The sequence below is a fragment of the Muntiacus reevesi genome, chromosome 13 (genome assembly GCF_963930625.1).
Source record: "Muntiacus reevesi chromosome 13, mMunRee1.1, whole genome shotgun sequence".
Taxonomy (NCBI): domain Eukaryota; kingdom Metazoa; phylum Chordata; class Mammalia; order Artiodactyla; family Cervidae; genus Muntiacus; species Muntiacus reevesi.
The window spans coordinates 36,499,885-36,515,255 of NC_089261.1; the positions used below are offsets into that span (position 1 = coordinate 36,499,885).

The following is a 15,371-nucleotide window of genomic DNA, read 5'->3' on the forward strand; positions in this document are numbered from 1 at the left end:
AAAGCTGGGGAGGAGGAGGGGGGGGAATGGCGAAAGATAAATACACTGATTTTTTCGTATTTTAGCTTGAAAGTTATAAATCAAGTAACAGATACAGGTATGCGCACAGTACCAAGACAAATAATATAATCCATTTCAGCAGAGACTGCCAATTCTCTTCCTTTGATTTTTAGCTCAGTACATGGAGACTACGAATTAAGACTCATTTCCCAGCTTCTACTGCAGATATGTTGTTTGTGTAACTCTTTACAGAAGCTCCTTAGAGAAATGAGGCATCTTTCTTCTCTATCATTGTCTGACTATATTTTGAAATGCAGAAATAACAGCCAGAGCTCTGGGAGCTTTCTTGGACCATGAGATCATGTTCAGATGAAAGCCAATCATGACAGGGTAATATGACAGAAACAGCCTGGGTCTGTGACAGTGGCAGATACATAACGGCCCTGGAAGGGCCACCTCCAGAGTTCTTGGATAGAAGAGAGAAACACATTTCTATGTTCTTTTAGCTTACGCAGTGGTTGGTATTTGGCGGTTTTGTGTGATTTGCACCAGTTAATCCTAACTAATATAACACTCGGAGGAGTACTTTAAAATGATACTGGGCACAGGAATGAAAATCTGAACAAATGGAAAAGTAAAAATATTCTTAAGAAGTAAGACACAACATTATAAAGGAGTCAATTCTTCTTAAGTGAACACCATCCCAATAAAAATATCGACAGAATATTTTGCAAACTAGACAAGTCGACTCTAAAGTTTAAATAGAAAAAATAAACGAGAAAGAATAATCAGGAAAATTATGCAAAATAAGAATCTTAAAGTAAGGACATATGTATGTGTTTATATTCTGTTTGATTCTGTTTTAAATTATAATAATTAAAACAGTGTGGTCCTATAGAATATTGAAAACTGAGAAATCTAAGTAGATAAGGGAATTTAGTAAATGATTAAAGTGATATTTCAAATCAACAGAAAATACAGATTATTCAACACACCCAGCTGTATGTTCATCTGGAAAAAAAAATATATTGGGGTCCCCACCAACACATTGCATAAAAATGTATTCTATACAGGTTAAATGTTATCATTTAAAACTGAAACATGAGTGTACCAAGGAAAATATAGGTAAAAATATTATTAGATATCCTCATATGGGAGAGGAGCATTTGAAACAGGACACAAAATCTGAAGTCATAAAAATTTTGTAAAGTTGACCACACACAATTTTCAAAAGCTGGGGGAAAAAAAAAAATATATATATATATATATATATATATTTGTACTAAAAAGACACACACAAAAAAAATGGGGCGATTACTTATTACAGCATTGCTTGTAATAGCTTGTAATGGTTACATTATATTCCATTAAATGGGTGTATTTAATTTATCAGTCTTCTACTGATAGAATCAGAGCAAATACTGACAGCATGATAGAAATAGAGCAGACATTTCTATCAATAGAAAGCTGATAAGTTAAATACATCCATATAATGGAATACATTGTAACCATTACAAAGGGCTTCCCTTGTAGCTCAGTCAGTAGAATCTGCCTGCAATGCAGGAGACCCAGGTTCGATTCCAGGGTGGGGAAGATTCCCTGGAGAAGGAAATGGCAACCCACTCCAGTATTCTTGCCTGGAGAATCCCACAGACAGGAACCTGGCAGGCTACAGTCCATAGCGTCGCAGGAGTCGGAGACAACTTAGCACTAAACCACCACCATATAACCAAGTACGGCTTTGACAATCAGTGTGCTAAGCAATTCTGTAGAATATGCTGCTTCCAAGAAAATGTTATGAAGGGGACCATACCCATTAATTGATGTTATCATTCATTATAAATTCTTTGATCCTCATTCTTGTGATCTTGTACTCAGCAGCAGTCTAAAGCTTTGGTAGTCAAAACCAGATGAGAAGGACTATACCCTCTTCTGAGTTAGCAAACAGTGCTGAAATGTCACATTCAATATCACAGTGCAATAGATACTTTATTAAGTAGTACTGATGCAACAGTGTAACCTAAGATTCCATTTGAAAAACAGATTATGTGCAGAAATGTACCAGGTTTTTGTACTGTGAGAACATTATTTTCCATATATGCCAAATCTCCCACTGCTTTCTCCAGCTCAAGGTACATGAAAATGACCTTTGGAAAATTGTGGCAACACTTTGCTATCAGTATCACAAAGGTACTCTTCTTCTAAAGAAAAGAAAGAAGAAGAACTTGGACTCTGATTTCTAAAGTGCTCTCCAAATAACATGCCATTTTCTCTGTTCCGTTTTGACCTCACAGTACATAGGAAGTGTACATAATTCTACTCACTATTCACACACACACACAAGCACATGCAAACACACACACAGACAGCAGCACAGAGACACGTGAGGAACTACATTCAGATAAAGATAAATGTCTGTGAATGCTTACCTGATAACGTGTTGGCTGATTGAGAATGCTGTTAAAACTGTGTGATTCAAAAGCTCTTGAGTTAGACTGAGTGAACAGGTTTAACTAGGAAAAAATACAATTAACCTAGTAAATTAGAATACATTTATTTGGAAATCATAAATACAATCCATTTTATTCTCCTTGATAACATTTCTGGAGTCAGCATTTCCGTGGGACGTTTTGTGGAAGCTGAGTTTTACAAGTGACTTGATTTCCAAAGGCAAAAATTAATGTGAGTAACGTGCTCACATTTATCAAAATGTTGGCAGAATCTCCTGCAATAAAACTATTGAAAAAAATACATTTAAAAAAATTTTTTCTTGAAAAAAAATTTTTTCTTAAGTTGGCTGGTGTTAAACAATTGTTCTTGGGGTCCTTGTATACTTGTCAAAATGCCTTCATGGATTTGGGAAGAAGTTACACGAACCAACTCCATCTGCTTGAGTCTGGTTCCTCTCCTACACTTGAACAGAAATACACTACGTGTTCAGATGGTATCATCTGGCATTTTGTAATCCAAAAACAGGACCAAAACAACATGTCTTACCAAGTGTCTTGGTCTTAGACTGTGTCAGCTTCACCAGTTTGAACAGAATTGGACTCAAGTATTTGGTTTTCTTTTCTCTTTTTCTTTTTTAAGGTTTAACTTTTGGGTAAGAACAGAAAACAAGAGAAGCTCCTTACTGTGTCCCCTTCATGTACGTGAACGAGGCCTGCATTTTACTTGCAGATACACTACTACCTATAAGGTGTGATTCAAAGGCAGGTCCCTTTATTCAAAAATATGTACTCACTCCACCATCTGCCTTTCCACCATCATAACTCAGGAAGAGGTGGGATACTAGGGGATAGGAAATGGCACTAACAGGCAATGATCCTCTTGATTTTGTCCTCTTTTCAATAGTGGCAGGAAAAAACTTCGGGGAACAAAGTTAATTCTCCTAATTTGCCGCTAGAGGTCAGTCTCTGTTGACTAGCAGGGCTTCCCTGGTGCTAATTCTCCTATTCTGCCACTAGAGGTCAGTCTCTGACTGTTGACTGGGCTTAGCTGTAAAAGATTGATTTCTTGAGTGTCTTCCCTGTCTTCTAAAAAAGAAAAACAGAAACGTATAATTTCTCCAATTTTTTTTTAAACTAAACTCTGGACACAGAGATTATCTATGTGATTAATAAGATTAAAGAGACAAAAGCAGCTCCATGCACAACTTAAAAAATAAAATCAAAATGGCAGTTTATAACCTGCTATGGGGAGATGGGGAGGCTGGGCAGCATGGCTCCTGAGAAATCTGTGCTCAATCTTCCTCCTGTCTCCAGCAACTGCCCTGAGGAAAACTATTCTTCCTGCCAGTGGTACCATGCAGGCAGGAGAGTGGTACCATGCAGGCACACCCTGAACAGAGAAAATCACCTGCTCTCCTCACATCCCTGCAATCGAGCTGCTTTAAAACGAACGAACAGGGGTCTAGGTGGCCACATGCCATCCGAACATGCTCTCTTCAGCCTCTTCGTGTTTCTCCCCTTCTGCGTTATGACAATATTAGGAATGAAGTCAGAAGTCAGTGAAATCAGTTGCCTACAGAAAGAAAACTTGAAGGTGTGACATGCTTGAGCTGAGTTCCCATGCTCGAGTAACTTCCTTTTCAAATAATTAAGTCTCAGAGAATAATAATCAAATCCCCAGAGTAACAAAGTCCATCTCAGCAGTAGCAGGAGTCACCCAGGCTGGCAATTAGAGCCCAACACCTTTAAGAGACCAGCTAGGCTGCAGCCGAAGGCACGGCCTGTGGGGAGGAAGAGGGGCAGAAACCCAGCCAGAGCCTCAGCTTCTGAGCAGGAGGTAGCCAGGTCCAGCAGAAAGTGCTAGACTCTGATGCTGGAAAACATGACCTGCATAACTGCCCCACACTGGCGAGCCCCTGTGACCTTGCATGAGTGAGTTATTATAATGACTTCAGTTGTCTTATCTATAAAATGGGAGTAATAATAATACCTACCTTACAGCGCTGCATGAGGTTCAAACGTACGGCAAAGCACTTTGTAAACTGTGAATGAGGAAGGGCACTGATATTTGTTGAGGCTGGAATTCTGTCCATCTCATAGCATCCTCACAGTAATGCTATGAAGTTTTCTCTCTTTCAGGCGAGACCATTATGGTTCAGAGTGATGAAATGAGTTGTCCATGTGAGTTTCTAATAAGCCAGAATTCAAACCCAGGTCTAGTGCCAAGGCTCTCTTCCTTACACTATGCTGCTTTTCACTGTATATAATGAGGTATTATTTGAAGTCACAGCCAATCACTGTCATGCAACTTAATATCCTTAAGAGCCCATATTCACGTCAAACAAAGAAGGTTTAAAAGGCTGCCTTCTTAAAGAGTAAGATGCAGGGTATTACAAATCTCGGAGATGCACATCGCTTTGAAAAAGTAAGAAATTAAATTGTGCTAATCCCATCTTTACCCTCAGCATCAACTGAGAAAAAATATGCACTTTACGGAGGTAACACTGCTATCTCATGGGCTCCCAGGCTATTACAACTACAGACCATTTTCACAACTTTCAGGAAAAATTGTTCTTTAACACCATACATTTGCTCCTGTTTCACAACATATTATTTGAGGTTCTGCCCATATCCTCTGTCTCCTATGCCAATTCTGTCTTTGAAAATAAAGTTCATGATAATAAAGTGCTAGCATGAAACTCATCTTTGTTAAAATTAAAGTATGACTCAGTCAGGACAACCCAAATACAAGCCATTCCTGATTATTTATAAAAGGGAGTTCTAATGGTTAATATCTGGGAGTGTTCTTAAGCCTGCATAAATTTTATGACATTAAAGGAAAGAAAGATTATTTAGCTCAATAATGGATTTCTACAAATAAGAATATGGTGGTGGTGAACTATATATACAATCAACAGAAAAATTTAAGATGAGAAATATGTAACTTAGAATAACAGTTGAGAAGCATGGAAAACACACAAAGTATTTTCTGACAGTGACTTTTAACAAGTTAAAGAAGTTTTTTGTTTGTTTTTATGTTGGTAGTTTACATGAAATTCTGACTGAGAACAAAGCATAGACTAAGTGACTTCTTGAAACATTATGAATATTTTAAGTATTAGTCTATGAAGGACTACGGAATGGACAGTTACTTTCAACATCTTCTAAGGTCACACACTGAACAAACATCAAAAGACAAGGAGAAAGACAAAGCACTTATCTTCAGGTCTCAGCAAGCTTTTGATACCTACCCTGGACTTTGAGTTACCAATTCCCATTTCTATATCCTTCTGTAGTCTTCTCCTTCTGCATTTGGAAAAGTTAATGATCCGCATGATGAAATAAACAAATGACTTTGGACTAGGAACTAGACTGAAGGGTGGAGGTAATGTTTTTCCATCATCAAAGTAAGATAACCAAAGTTTCGAGCGAGCAAACTTCCATTCTACATCACTGTCATCCTGTCACAAAGATAGAAAAAATACGACAACTGATTTTAAAAACTAAAGATTCTAGTAATTTATTCCAGGAGGGCCTTATAATGAACCTACATTATGCTTTGAAATAGAAAAAGTATTATATGTACATTTATCTGCATATTAATCTCTATTGGGCTATATAATATTCCAAGCATCATTCTCATGATACTCATTTTTTTTTTTCAGTTTTCTCTCCCATATTCCTGTCTGTACCCACTAAAATTTAACCAGAATTTCCTGTCCCCCATCCAGAAATAAAGCAAAAAGCAGGAGAAAACTTGAGGGTCAAGGAAGGATGAAAAGATTAATTTTTTCTCCACCCCCCCCCCACCCCGCAATTCTGCACATTCAACAATATTTCCCCACTTTCCTTCCTCATCCACACCCATCCAAGTCGGACTGTAGATATAGCATACTGCACTCCAAGAGCGAAGGGGCAAAATGGCAGGATTCAAATGAATTGCACTTTGAAGTTTACGTGTCTTCAAAGGTCACATAAGGCCCTCAGAGGCCTGTTCCTGTCTTAGAGCGCCTTCCATTCCCAGTGCTGCCCCCTGGTGGTGGGAACAACCAATCTAACTGGTAGACGGAGAGAAGAAATGAAGAGCTGGTCCATGGGTGGAAGAAGTTGGCTTAGTCACTTCATCCTGCCCAGGGTCTACCATTACCACACTGAAGCAGGTGTTCAGAGCACCACAGTTTTCATCTCTGGAGTATCTAACTTCTTTGAGAACACTACCTTACATATTTTTGAAACACAGAAACTCAGTGAACTTAACAAACAGCAAAGTACTAAAAAGATCCAGGACACTAGACTGGAGGAGATAAGAAAACATACACCGTGATGAAGAAAGGTACCAAATCAAGCTCAATCCAAAGCAAAAATAGACTTCTAGAATACTAAAAAGTCTGACTGCATAAAGAACATCATTAACGTTTGAGAGATGTCTAGTAAGTCCTCTACCAGGATCTTTCAGATGGTTCTGAGAGAAGGCAGCATAATGGTAAATTCATGGGAACTCCACTGTGCTCCTGAAGACACTGGAAGGCGCATTACCACCTATCCAGATGGAAAGCACAGAAGAGGGTCCTGCTTGGCGTTAAGCCTCTTTGTAGACAAGGACAGGATGTCCGCCATGGGACACAGAAGCAGACGTGGTGTGCTAGTAGAATGAAACGGTAAGGACAGACACTGTGGGTAGAAAGCAGGCTTACCTCAATCTCTTGATATGAGCTATTAATCATAGCAATGAGCATGTTGAGTAAGACAACGACCATTGTTACATTATATATTCCATATAGAACATATCCTATATTCTCTATGAATTTGTGATCATACTTGAGCACGACAGAAGTGACTTCAGACAGTCCAAATATTGACCAAAACAAAGTCTTGAAACTTTCTTCTACACTGTTGAAAGAATAAGGTACACAGTAAATAAATGAACAGTTTTCAGCGTGAAAAAGTCAAAAGTAAAAACAAGTTTTGGTCTGAATATTGCACAGATAGAAAACGCTATTGTCAAATATCATAATACCCCAAGTATAATTATTTTGGGCTTCCTTGGTGGCTCAGTGGTAAAGAATTCGCCTGCCAATGCAGAAGACACGAGTCTGATCCCTGGGTCAGGAAGATCCCCTGGAGAAGGAAATGGCAACCCACTCCAGTATTCTTGCCTGGAAAATCCCATGGACAGAGGAGCCTGGTGGGCTACAGTCCATGGGGTCACAAAAGAGTCGAACATGACTTAGTGTCTGAACAATAACACAATTATTTTATTATGATATTTAATAGAAAATTTTCTCTCAGCTTCTTAGAAACTGGTGATTAAATGGTGCTTGTGCCTAGTATTTCCAGGAGTTATCATCAAGTGAAAATTTCCTGAGCGTGGCAGGTGAAAACTGAAGTAATGTCCTGATACCCTTTCTCCTGATACCATTCCTTTCTCCTAAAAGGATGGAAGTTTGGGGCTTGATTTTGCAGGTGGTTTAGAATTTTAAATCAGGTTTTCTGGAACAGAACAAAATAGGGATTAAAATTATATATCCTCTTCAAAAAAATTATGCACAAACTTATTCTTTGCAGCATGGCAGCAGGGAAGAATGAAAACTACCAAAATATCCATCAATAGGAAAGTGGATAAATAATTCTGGTACATCTACAAACAGCTATGCAGCCACTGGGGAAAAAACAGATCTAGCTTCATGTGTTTATATAAAATGATGTCCAAGATATATTATTAGTGAAAAAATGAGATGCAGTAAGTCTGAAATAGTACACCATTTAAATAAAAAGAGGGGTATACAAATACTTATATTCTTGTTTACGTAAAAAATATCTCTGAAAGCATTCAAAAGAAACCATTGCCTCTGGACCTAAAGTGAAAGTGTTAGTCGCTCAGTTGTGTCCGATTCTTTGCAACCCCACGGACTGCAGCTCACCAGGCTCCTCTGTCCATGGATTTCTCCAGGCAAGAATACTGGAGTGGGTTGCCATTTCCTTCTCCAGTGGATCTTCCTGACCCAGCGATCAAACCTGGGTCTCCCGCATTGCAGGTAGATTCTTTACCATCTGAGCCACCAATGACCCCTCTGGACCTAAGTAGAACCAAGAGACTGGGATCCAAGGCTGAGGAAGGGAACAGACTGTAGATATTGCTCTACATAGATTTTTCACCACAAGAACATATCATCTACCTAAAAACTATACTTCAGTAGAAGTGAAGAGACGGGAACAAAATTAAGAGCTCTGATTCTTTTCTCTTAATTTATATAATCTACTTCCTGATTCTTCCAACACAGCAATTAGCAAGTAAGCCCTCACAGACTAATTACATGCTTGGATTCCTGAAATGAACCTTGCCTGAATTTGGCTGGTTTTGTCATATAACCAAGCAGTAATCACTGATCCGTGAACTATAAGAATCATCCTTAAACAATTATACATGTAGAATTCTATTAAAAAGGAGAGTTCAAGAGTAAGTCCCCCTTTTTTTTTTGAAGAAATATGTATGGAAGTAGTACTTTTAAAATTTGTTAGAGTCTAAACAACAATTTTATAGTTTTGTGGGTTTTAATGTTAGCTTATTGATTCATTCATTCAACAAACATTGATGGAGCACCTCATATGTTTCAGTCGTTGTATTAGACCCTAGCGACAGAGGTTTGACTAGAAAGGTTCCTATTCATGTAGAGTTAATCTCGATTATGAAACATTTGATGGTGAAAACTAAGAAAAACTATAGTCTCTTTCCCTGCCATGAATTTAACAGCATCACAAAATGCCCCCACCCCTTCCTCTTGGCCCTTTGCAAACCTTCTGGCCTCTGACGCTGGGAATATAGATTTCCAAGAATCCATACATGTGGGGAGAGAGGGGAGCGTGAGAAGGGAGAGGGGGCGAGTGAAAAGGAGAGGACATGAGCAGCTCCCGGCTCCTGCTGTGGGCAAGAGACTTTATATAAATTATCTTCCATGTCCTCCCAACAGCCCAATTCAAACCTTACTGTGCTTCTTTTAAAAACAAGGGAACTAACACTGAGAAATGTGAAGATAATTAATCAAAAGACCACAGCTAGAAAAGAGCAGACGTTGCATTCACATCCAGGTCTGCCTGACTTCCAGCCCGTGTTCTCTGCACTCTACCGTGAGGCCAGTCCTCACACAGCAGTGATGCCGTGTAGGGTCCAGAATGAGTCCTTCCTGAATGAGGGATGAGGGATGCCACCTGTGCGGGACTCCTCTGGTCCCTTCCTCTCTGGGTCCAAACGGAACTTGCTTTTCATTACAACAAAGTGAGTTTCAGTCCTCTTTCACCCCTATTATCGGCTCTATAATAACTACTTGGAAAAATTAATTCCAGGACAATTTAGATGCCTGGAAGGGCTTGATAGTCTCTCTTAGTTTACAGGGAACTCGCTGAAGATCTAGTTTGTTTCCAGCTGTGGCGCTCCAGGGGATGGAGGGTGCAGAGGCAGGCAGGGGAGATTTCCGCTCTCCTCACCTGGAAGGACCACAGTACAGACAGACAGACGGCCTGCCTTCCTGACCACCGAACGGCAACAGCAACTGGCAATGTGGAGGGAACATACAGGGACAGTAGCTAAGAGAAGTGAGCGCAGGGTGACTTCGTGGGAAAGGTGAGCCTGCAGTGCAGACGCCACTAGGACCAAGGGAAGGAGGTGTGCCACTGCACATCAGCTGTAATTTCTTCCTCCTCAGCTCCCTGCACTGATTAATGATACATGAAAGTAAAAGCCAACGCTCCTTTTTTTTTGAAATAACAGTAATGGGTACAAAATGATGAAACTAAATTTATAATGTAAGAAATATCCAGTATTACACATTTGCTACCCAATTCTCTTAAAATAGCTAGTTTCACCTAGGATTTGACCAAATTTTGATCCATTCTGTAATCAAACACTAAACTCAAAAGAATGTAATCTCACACAAGTACTGTTTCTGGTTTTGGGTTTTTTGGGGGGGGGTTTTGTTTGTTTTATCTATCCCTTTATTTTTTTCTTTTTTTTTTTTTTTTGAGGTAGAGTTGATGCACAATATTACGTACGTTTCAGGTGTAGGGCACAGTGATTCATGATTTTTAAAGGATATGTCCCATTTGTAGTTGTGATGGAATACTGGCTGTGATCTCTGTGTTGTTCAGTACATCCTTAAGCCTATCTTACTCCCAGCAGTTAGGACTTCCTACTCCCTCACCCCACATTGCCCCCCAACCGGTAACTACTAGTTTGTTTTCTATATCTCTGAGTGACCTTTTTTGTTGTTGTTATATTCACTAGTTTGCTCTATTTTTCATTTTCCACATATAAGTGATATCATACAGTTTGTCTTTCTCTGTCTGACTTATTTTACGTAGTAATTCCAAGTCCACCCATATTGTTGCAAATGACAAAATTTCATTCTTTCTTATGCCTGAGTAGTATTTTATTTTACACACACACACACACACACACACACACACACAAACTTCTCTATCCATTCATCTGTGGATGGAAACTTAGGTTGCTTCTGTATCTTGGGAATTGTAAACAATGATTCTATGAACATTGGGGTGCATGTATCTTTCTGAATTAGTGTTTGTGTTTTTTTCAGATATCTACCCAGGAGTGGCACTGCTGAGTCATATGGCAATTCCACTTTTTTAAAGAAACCTCTATACTGTTTTCCACAGTGGCTACACCAATTTACATTCCCATCAACAGTGCACAAGGGTTCCCTTTATTCCATATACTGGCCAGCATTTGCTATTTGAGGCACTAACCATTTTTAATGGACTTTTCCTGCTCTTAAAAGCATCTTTATTACAATTATTGAAAATAATTTTTTTTTACTTCATCTAAACTTGTTAGTATTTCTGTTAATTATACTTTTTTTAGTAAAATGTTTTACTTACGTGGTAAAAGCAGCATTAACTTTAGCCCCAAGGTAGTAAGAATACAGTATGAACATGCCAATCATAAAGGCAAGAAACACCATAATAAAGAGGACCATGAACTTGAATATGTCCTTCACAGTCCTTCCCAGGGAGATCTGCAAGGGGCCGAAGCTCTCATTTGCCGGGAGGATGTAGGCGATTCGAGAAAAGCTGAGCACAACAGCTATGGCGTAGAGGCCTTCCGATATGATCTGAGGGTCAGAAGGGAGCCATTTATCTCTGGCTACAAGGAGAGAGAGAGAGATTAAAAATGGAACTTTCTATTCATGGCTAACTACACAAAATACCTTAAATAGGATCTGACTTGTAGGTAGGTGGTTTTTATCTCAGTTGAAACTACTCCACATTTAATTAACTGTCCAGACACTATTTTTCATATTAAACTAGAAACACATGAATTCTACATTCATGTGGTTTCTTTTAATGGAGGAAATACTATCAGACTTCACATTGAGCAAAAATAGAATGAAGTACAAAAGATGAAAAAAAAGAGCTGAAAATGCTTCATTAAGTTCAGACTGTGTCCATGACGACAGAACAACTGATTTGATTGGTTTGTCCCCTCAGTTACCAGGTTTATCGACTAGCCATTTTATCAGGCTATGGGCTCAGTTGGCACACATGTTCTTTTCCATATTTCATGGGGAAACTAGTTTATTTAACAGCTTATGCAAGTAAAATGTCATATCACAAAAAGTGAGAATGTCGCTGAATCACAATAGGGCTGTCAGCATGATGTCTGAGCAACATAGCTGGTCCCAGGAAAGCATAAAATGCTACTGAAGTGCAAAAATCTTGGAGACAGATTCTAAATGAGGACCCCCAACACTCCTTTCAAGGTCACTTCAGTAAGTTCACAGCAGACAACTGGATACTCATTTCTCTGGAAGATCACTTAAACATTGTGTGGTTAATTCTGTGCAAACTGGGTCACTCCCAGAAGGATGGTGCATTGCATATATTTCCGACAACAACAAAAATGAGCATTTATTGGATGTTTAATACATAGCAGACACTATGCTTTCAATGATCTTATGGATTTGAGGTAGTCACTCTCTTCTTAAAGATGTAGAAATCAAGACTTAGGTTAAAAACTGGATCAAAATCATAATAGGAGTGAAGCCTAATTCACAAATTCCCCTTCACAGTCATAAACACACGTGCTGCTGCTGCTGCTGTCACTTCAGTCGTGTCCGACTCAGTGCGACCCCATAGACCCACCCCATAGGTCCACCAAGGGGTAAATTTAAATAAAGAGGTACTGAAATAGTTATGATATCTGTTACACATAAATACAATCCAAGGTAATTCCTTAATTATAAACGGTATTCATTTACTCATTTGTTCTGGCCTCACTGGTATATAAAAACTTTTGCTTGGTGACAAGAAGAGGTAATGTGTTTCAATTTCACAATCTGTAAAACATTAATATCTTCATTTTATTTATTTATATATTGAAAAACTTTTAATTTTATACTGGAGTATAGCCAATCAACAGTGTTGTGATAGTTTCAGGAGGACAGCAAAGGGACGCAGTCATCCATCTACATGCATCCATTCTCCCCCAAACTCCCCTCCCCTCTAGGCTGCCCCATAACATTGAACAGAGTTGCCTGTGCTATACCGAATGTCCTTGCTGGTCGTGCACACACCTTCATTTTAGAGCAGGCACCCGGTCTTCAACAATGTTAACATGCATTGGTATGCATCACGATGCACTTAGAAAGAGTCATTCCTCACAGTCAGAATGCATTTAAACTCTGCGCCTACATGTCCTTATCTGTAAAATGAGGCTTACATAATAACTGCTAAAGTCTTTTCCAGGTTTAAGATTTTGCAGCTATATGAACATTAGCTCATCGCGGCTCCCCAGTTAGGCCTTAAGGGAAGGAAGGCCAACACTGTTTCATATCGGTGTGCAGTGGGCAGGGATGGCATCAGTGTGTGTGCACACCAAAGGTCCCTGGGTACCTCCCTGCTCTCGTGGCCTAAAGAAGACTGGCAGGAACTCCAGCCCATGGTGTAGTGAGAAGCACAACATCCTCCCCACCATTTCTGCCGGTTCTGCGAAGCTCTACGGGCTCATCATCGCTATAGCTCCTATTCCCTGCCTCTGCTGAATTTTTGCTCACTTCTGTTACAGCAGTTTTTAGTTATTATTTTATCTCCTCTAACCCAAGCTCTAAGGGACTCATCTTTCACATTAAGCAGTTTATCAAGCTATTTTCTCCCCCTCATTACGACAATCTCATGTCCTAAGAATATTTAAGAGTAACTATGTTCTTTGGCTTAAAGGTGATTTTCTCCCACCTTGAAATATCTTTTTCTAGATGGGAAAATTGAGGCAGAGAGAAGTAAATTAATTTGAACAAGGTCACACAGCAAAGGAGGGTCAGGGTCTTGATATGAATCCAGTTTTATACAGCTCGAAAGTTCAGGCTGTCTCCATTCTCTCTATACTTTCAACACGCATTTCATATTAAACATACCCTTCAGGGGCATTTCCTTCCAAAATGTGATTCCAATACCTTCTGAGGCATAAGGGGACTCTGCACCTGGTAACTCACCGTAAGTGAAATACTGTATCTCTGGCGGTAGTGTAACTTCACTGAGGTCGCTCTCTTGAACATAACTGTCCACATACCGCTGTGCTTTGGTCGCCTGTAGGAAAGCCAGGAATCTGGCTGTGAAAGCCGCGATGAAGATAGACAGCATGCCAAAGTCTAGGACGTTCCACAACTGCAAAATGTACTCCCTGGGTCCTTCCAGCCAGAGCTCCTTGCACTCAGACCACATCATCCCTGTCACAAGACACACGTGTTACAGACAGGAGTTTATATCTTGGATTGAGAAGCCATGATTTGGCCCATCAGCCCCCATATTTAATGCCCCGTGTGTAAAGCATGCCACTGTGTACCATACAGCACTGACCTGATATAGCCCACAGAAGGGCTGGGCGGAGTTACACGAGAGAAGCTTGACTAAAGGAATGATTCACTCCCCCAAGTTAGATTTTGGTGAAATATAGTTCTAAATGTGACACCAGAAATGGCGCTACTCTTATGGGGGTAAGGAAGGAGGGAGGGAGGGAAATAAGGAAGGCTCTTCAAGGCAAATGATTTTGCCCCATGAAACACATGGAGGAAAGGAGAAAATTCATCTTTATAAAATGACAATGGTTAATAATCAAATAATGGTGATTACTGGAGAAAGAAGCCCTTAATTGAGAAACCTACTATGCACTTTTAACAAGAACAGTTTTCCAATCATCCGGGAACACTTCCCTCATTCCCCTACCCTCTCATCTCATCTCAGCTTCATGCTGAAAAGGTGAGGAATTAATGGAAAATTAAGGAGGCGGCCCTAGGGCATTATGAAGAAACTGAAAGCAGAAAATGTTCTGGGGAAGAGGACAAAATATTTCAATTTAACAACTGTTTTCAGGTGGCACCAGTGGTAAAGAACCTGCCTACCAATGCAGGAGGCGTAAGAGATGAGGGTTTGATCCGTGGGTCAGGAAGATCCCCTGGAGAAAGGTATGGAAACCCACTCCAGTATTCTTGCCTGGAGAATCCCATGGACAGAGAAGCCTGGCAGTCCATAGGGTCACACAGAGCCAGACATAACTGAAGCAATTTAGCACACACACATGCCTGACTATGTAAGGGGAAAATACTGTAGAGTTTTTAAAAGAAATGTAGTGGCTCAAAATAAAATTCATAAAACAATTACTTGACCCAGGTGAACACCATAGGAGTTAATGAGAGGAGAAGCAATCCATTAATTCAGGAATTGAGATGATACCAAGAAACATGCTGGGTGAAATAATACACAAAATTGACTTGGATTAGTGATCAATCAATAATATGGTTTCAATCTCCATTTTTTTATATCATATTGCTTAAAATGTTTACTTTAACACAGCTGCTGTTCAAAACAGGCTATTGTGGGACTTCTCTGGAGGCACAGTGGTTAAGATTCTGTTCT

General features: G+C 39.6%; 1 protein-coding gene across 2 annotated transcripts in view; it reads right to left on the minus strand.

Moving 5' to 3' along the window:
* Positions 1-15,371, minus strand: part of TRPC3 (transient receptor potential cation channel subfamily C member 3) — a 71,146-nt gene that overhangs the window by 14,407 nt on the left and 41,368 nt on the right. For both annotated transcript variants that reach the window (XM_065904248.1, XM_065904249.1), the window contains 5 exons: positions 13,952-14,185; positions 11,343-11,607; positions 7,145-7,340; positions 5,702-5,911; positions 2,430-2,513 (listed from right to left, as the gene is read on the minus strand). In XM_065904248.1, the coding sequence (XP_065760320.1) occupies positions 2,430-2,513; positions 5,702-5,911; positions 7,145-7,340; positions 11,343-11,607; positions 13,952-14,185 (989 nt within the window). The remainder of the gene's footprint in view (positions 1-2,429; positions 2,514-5,701; positions 5,912-7,144; positions 7,341-11,342; positions 11,608-13,951; positions 14,186-15,371) is intronic.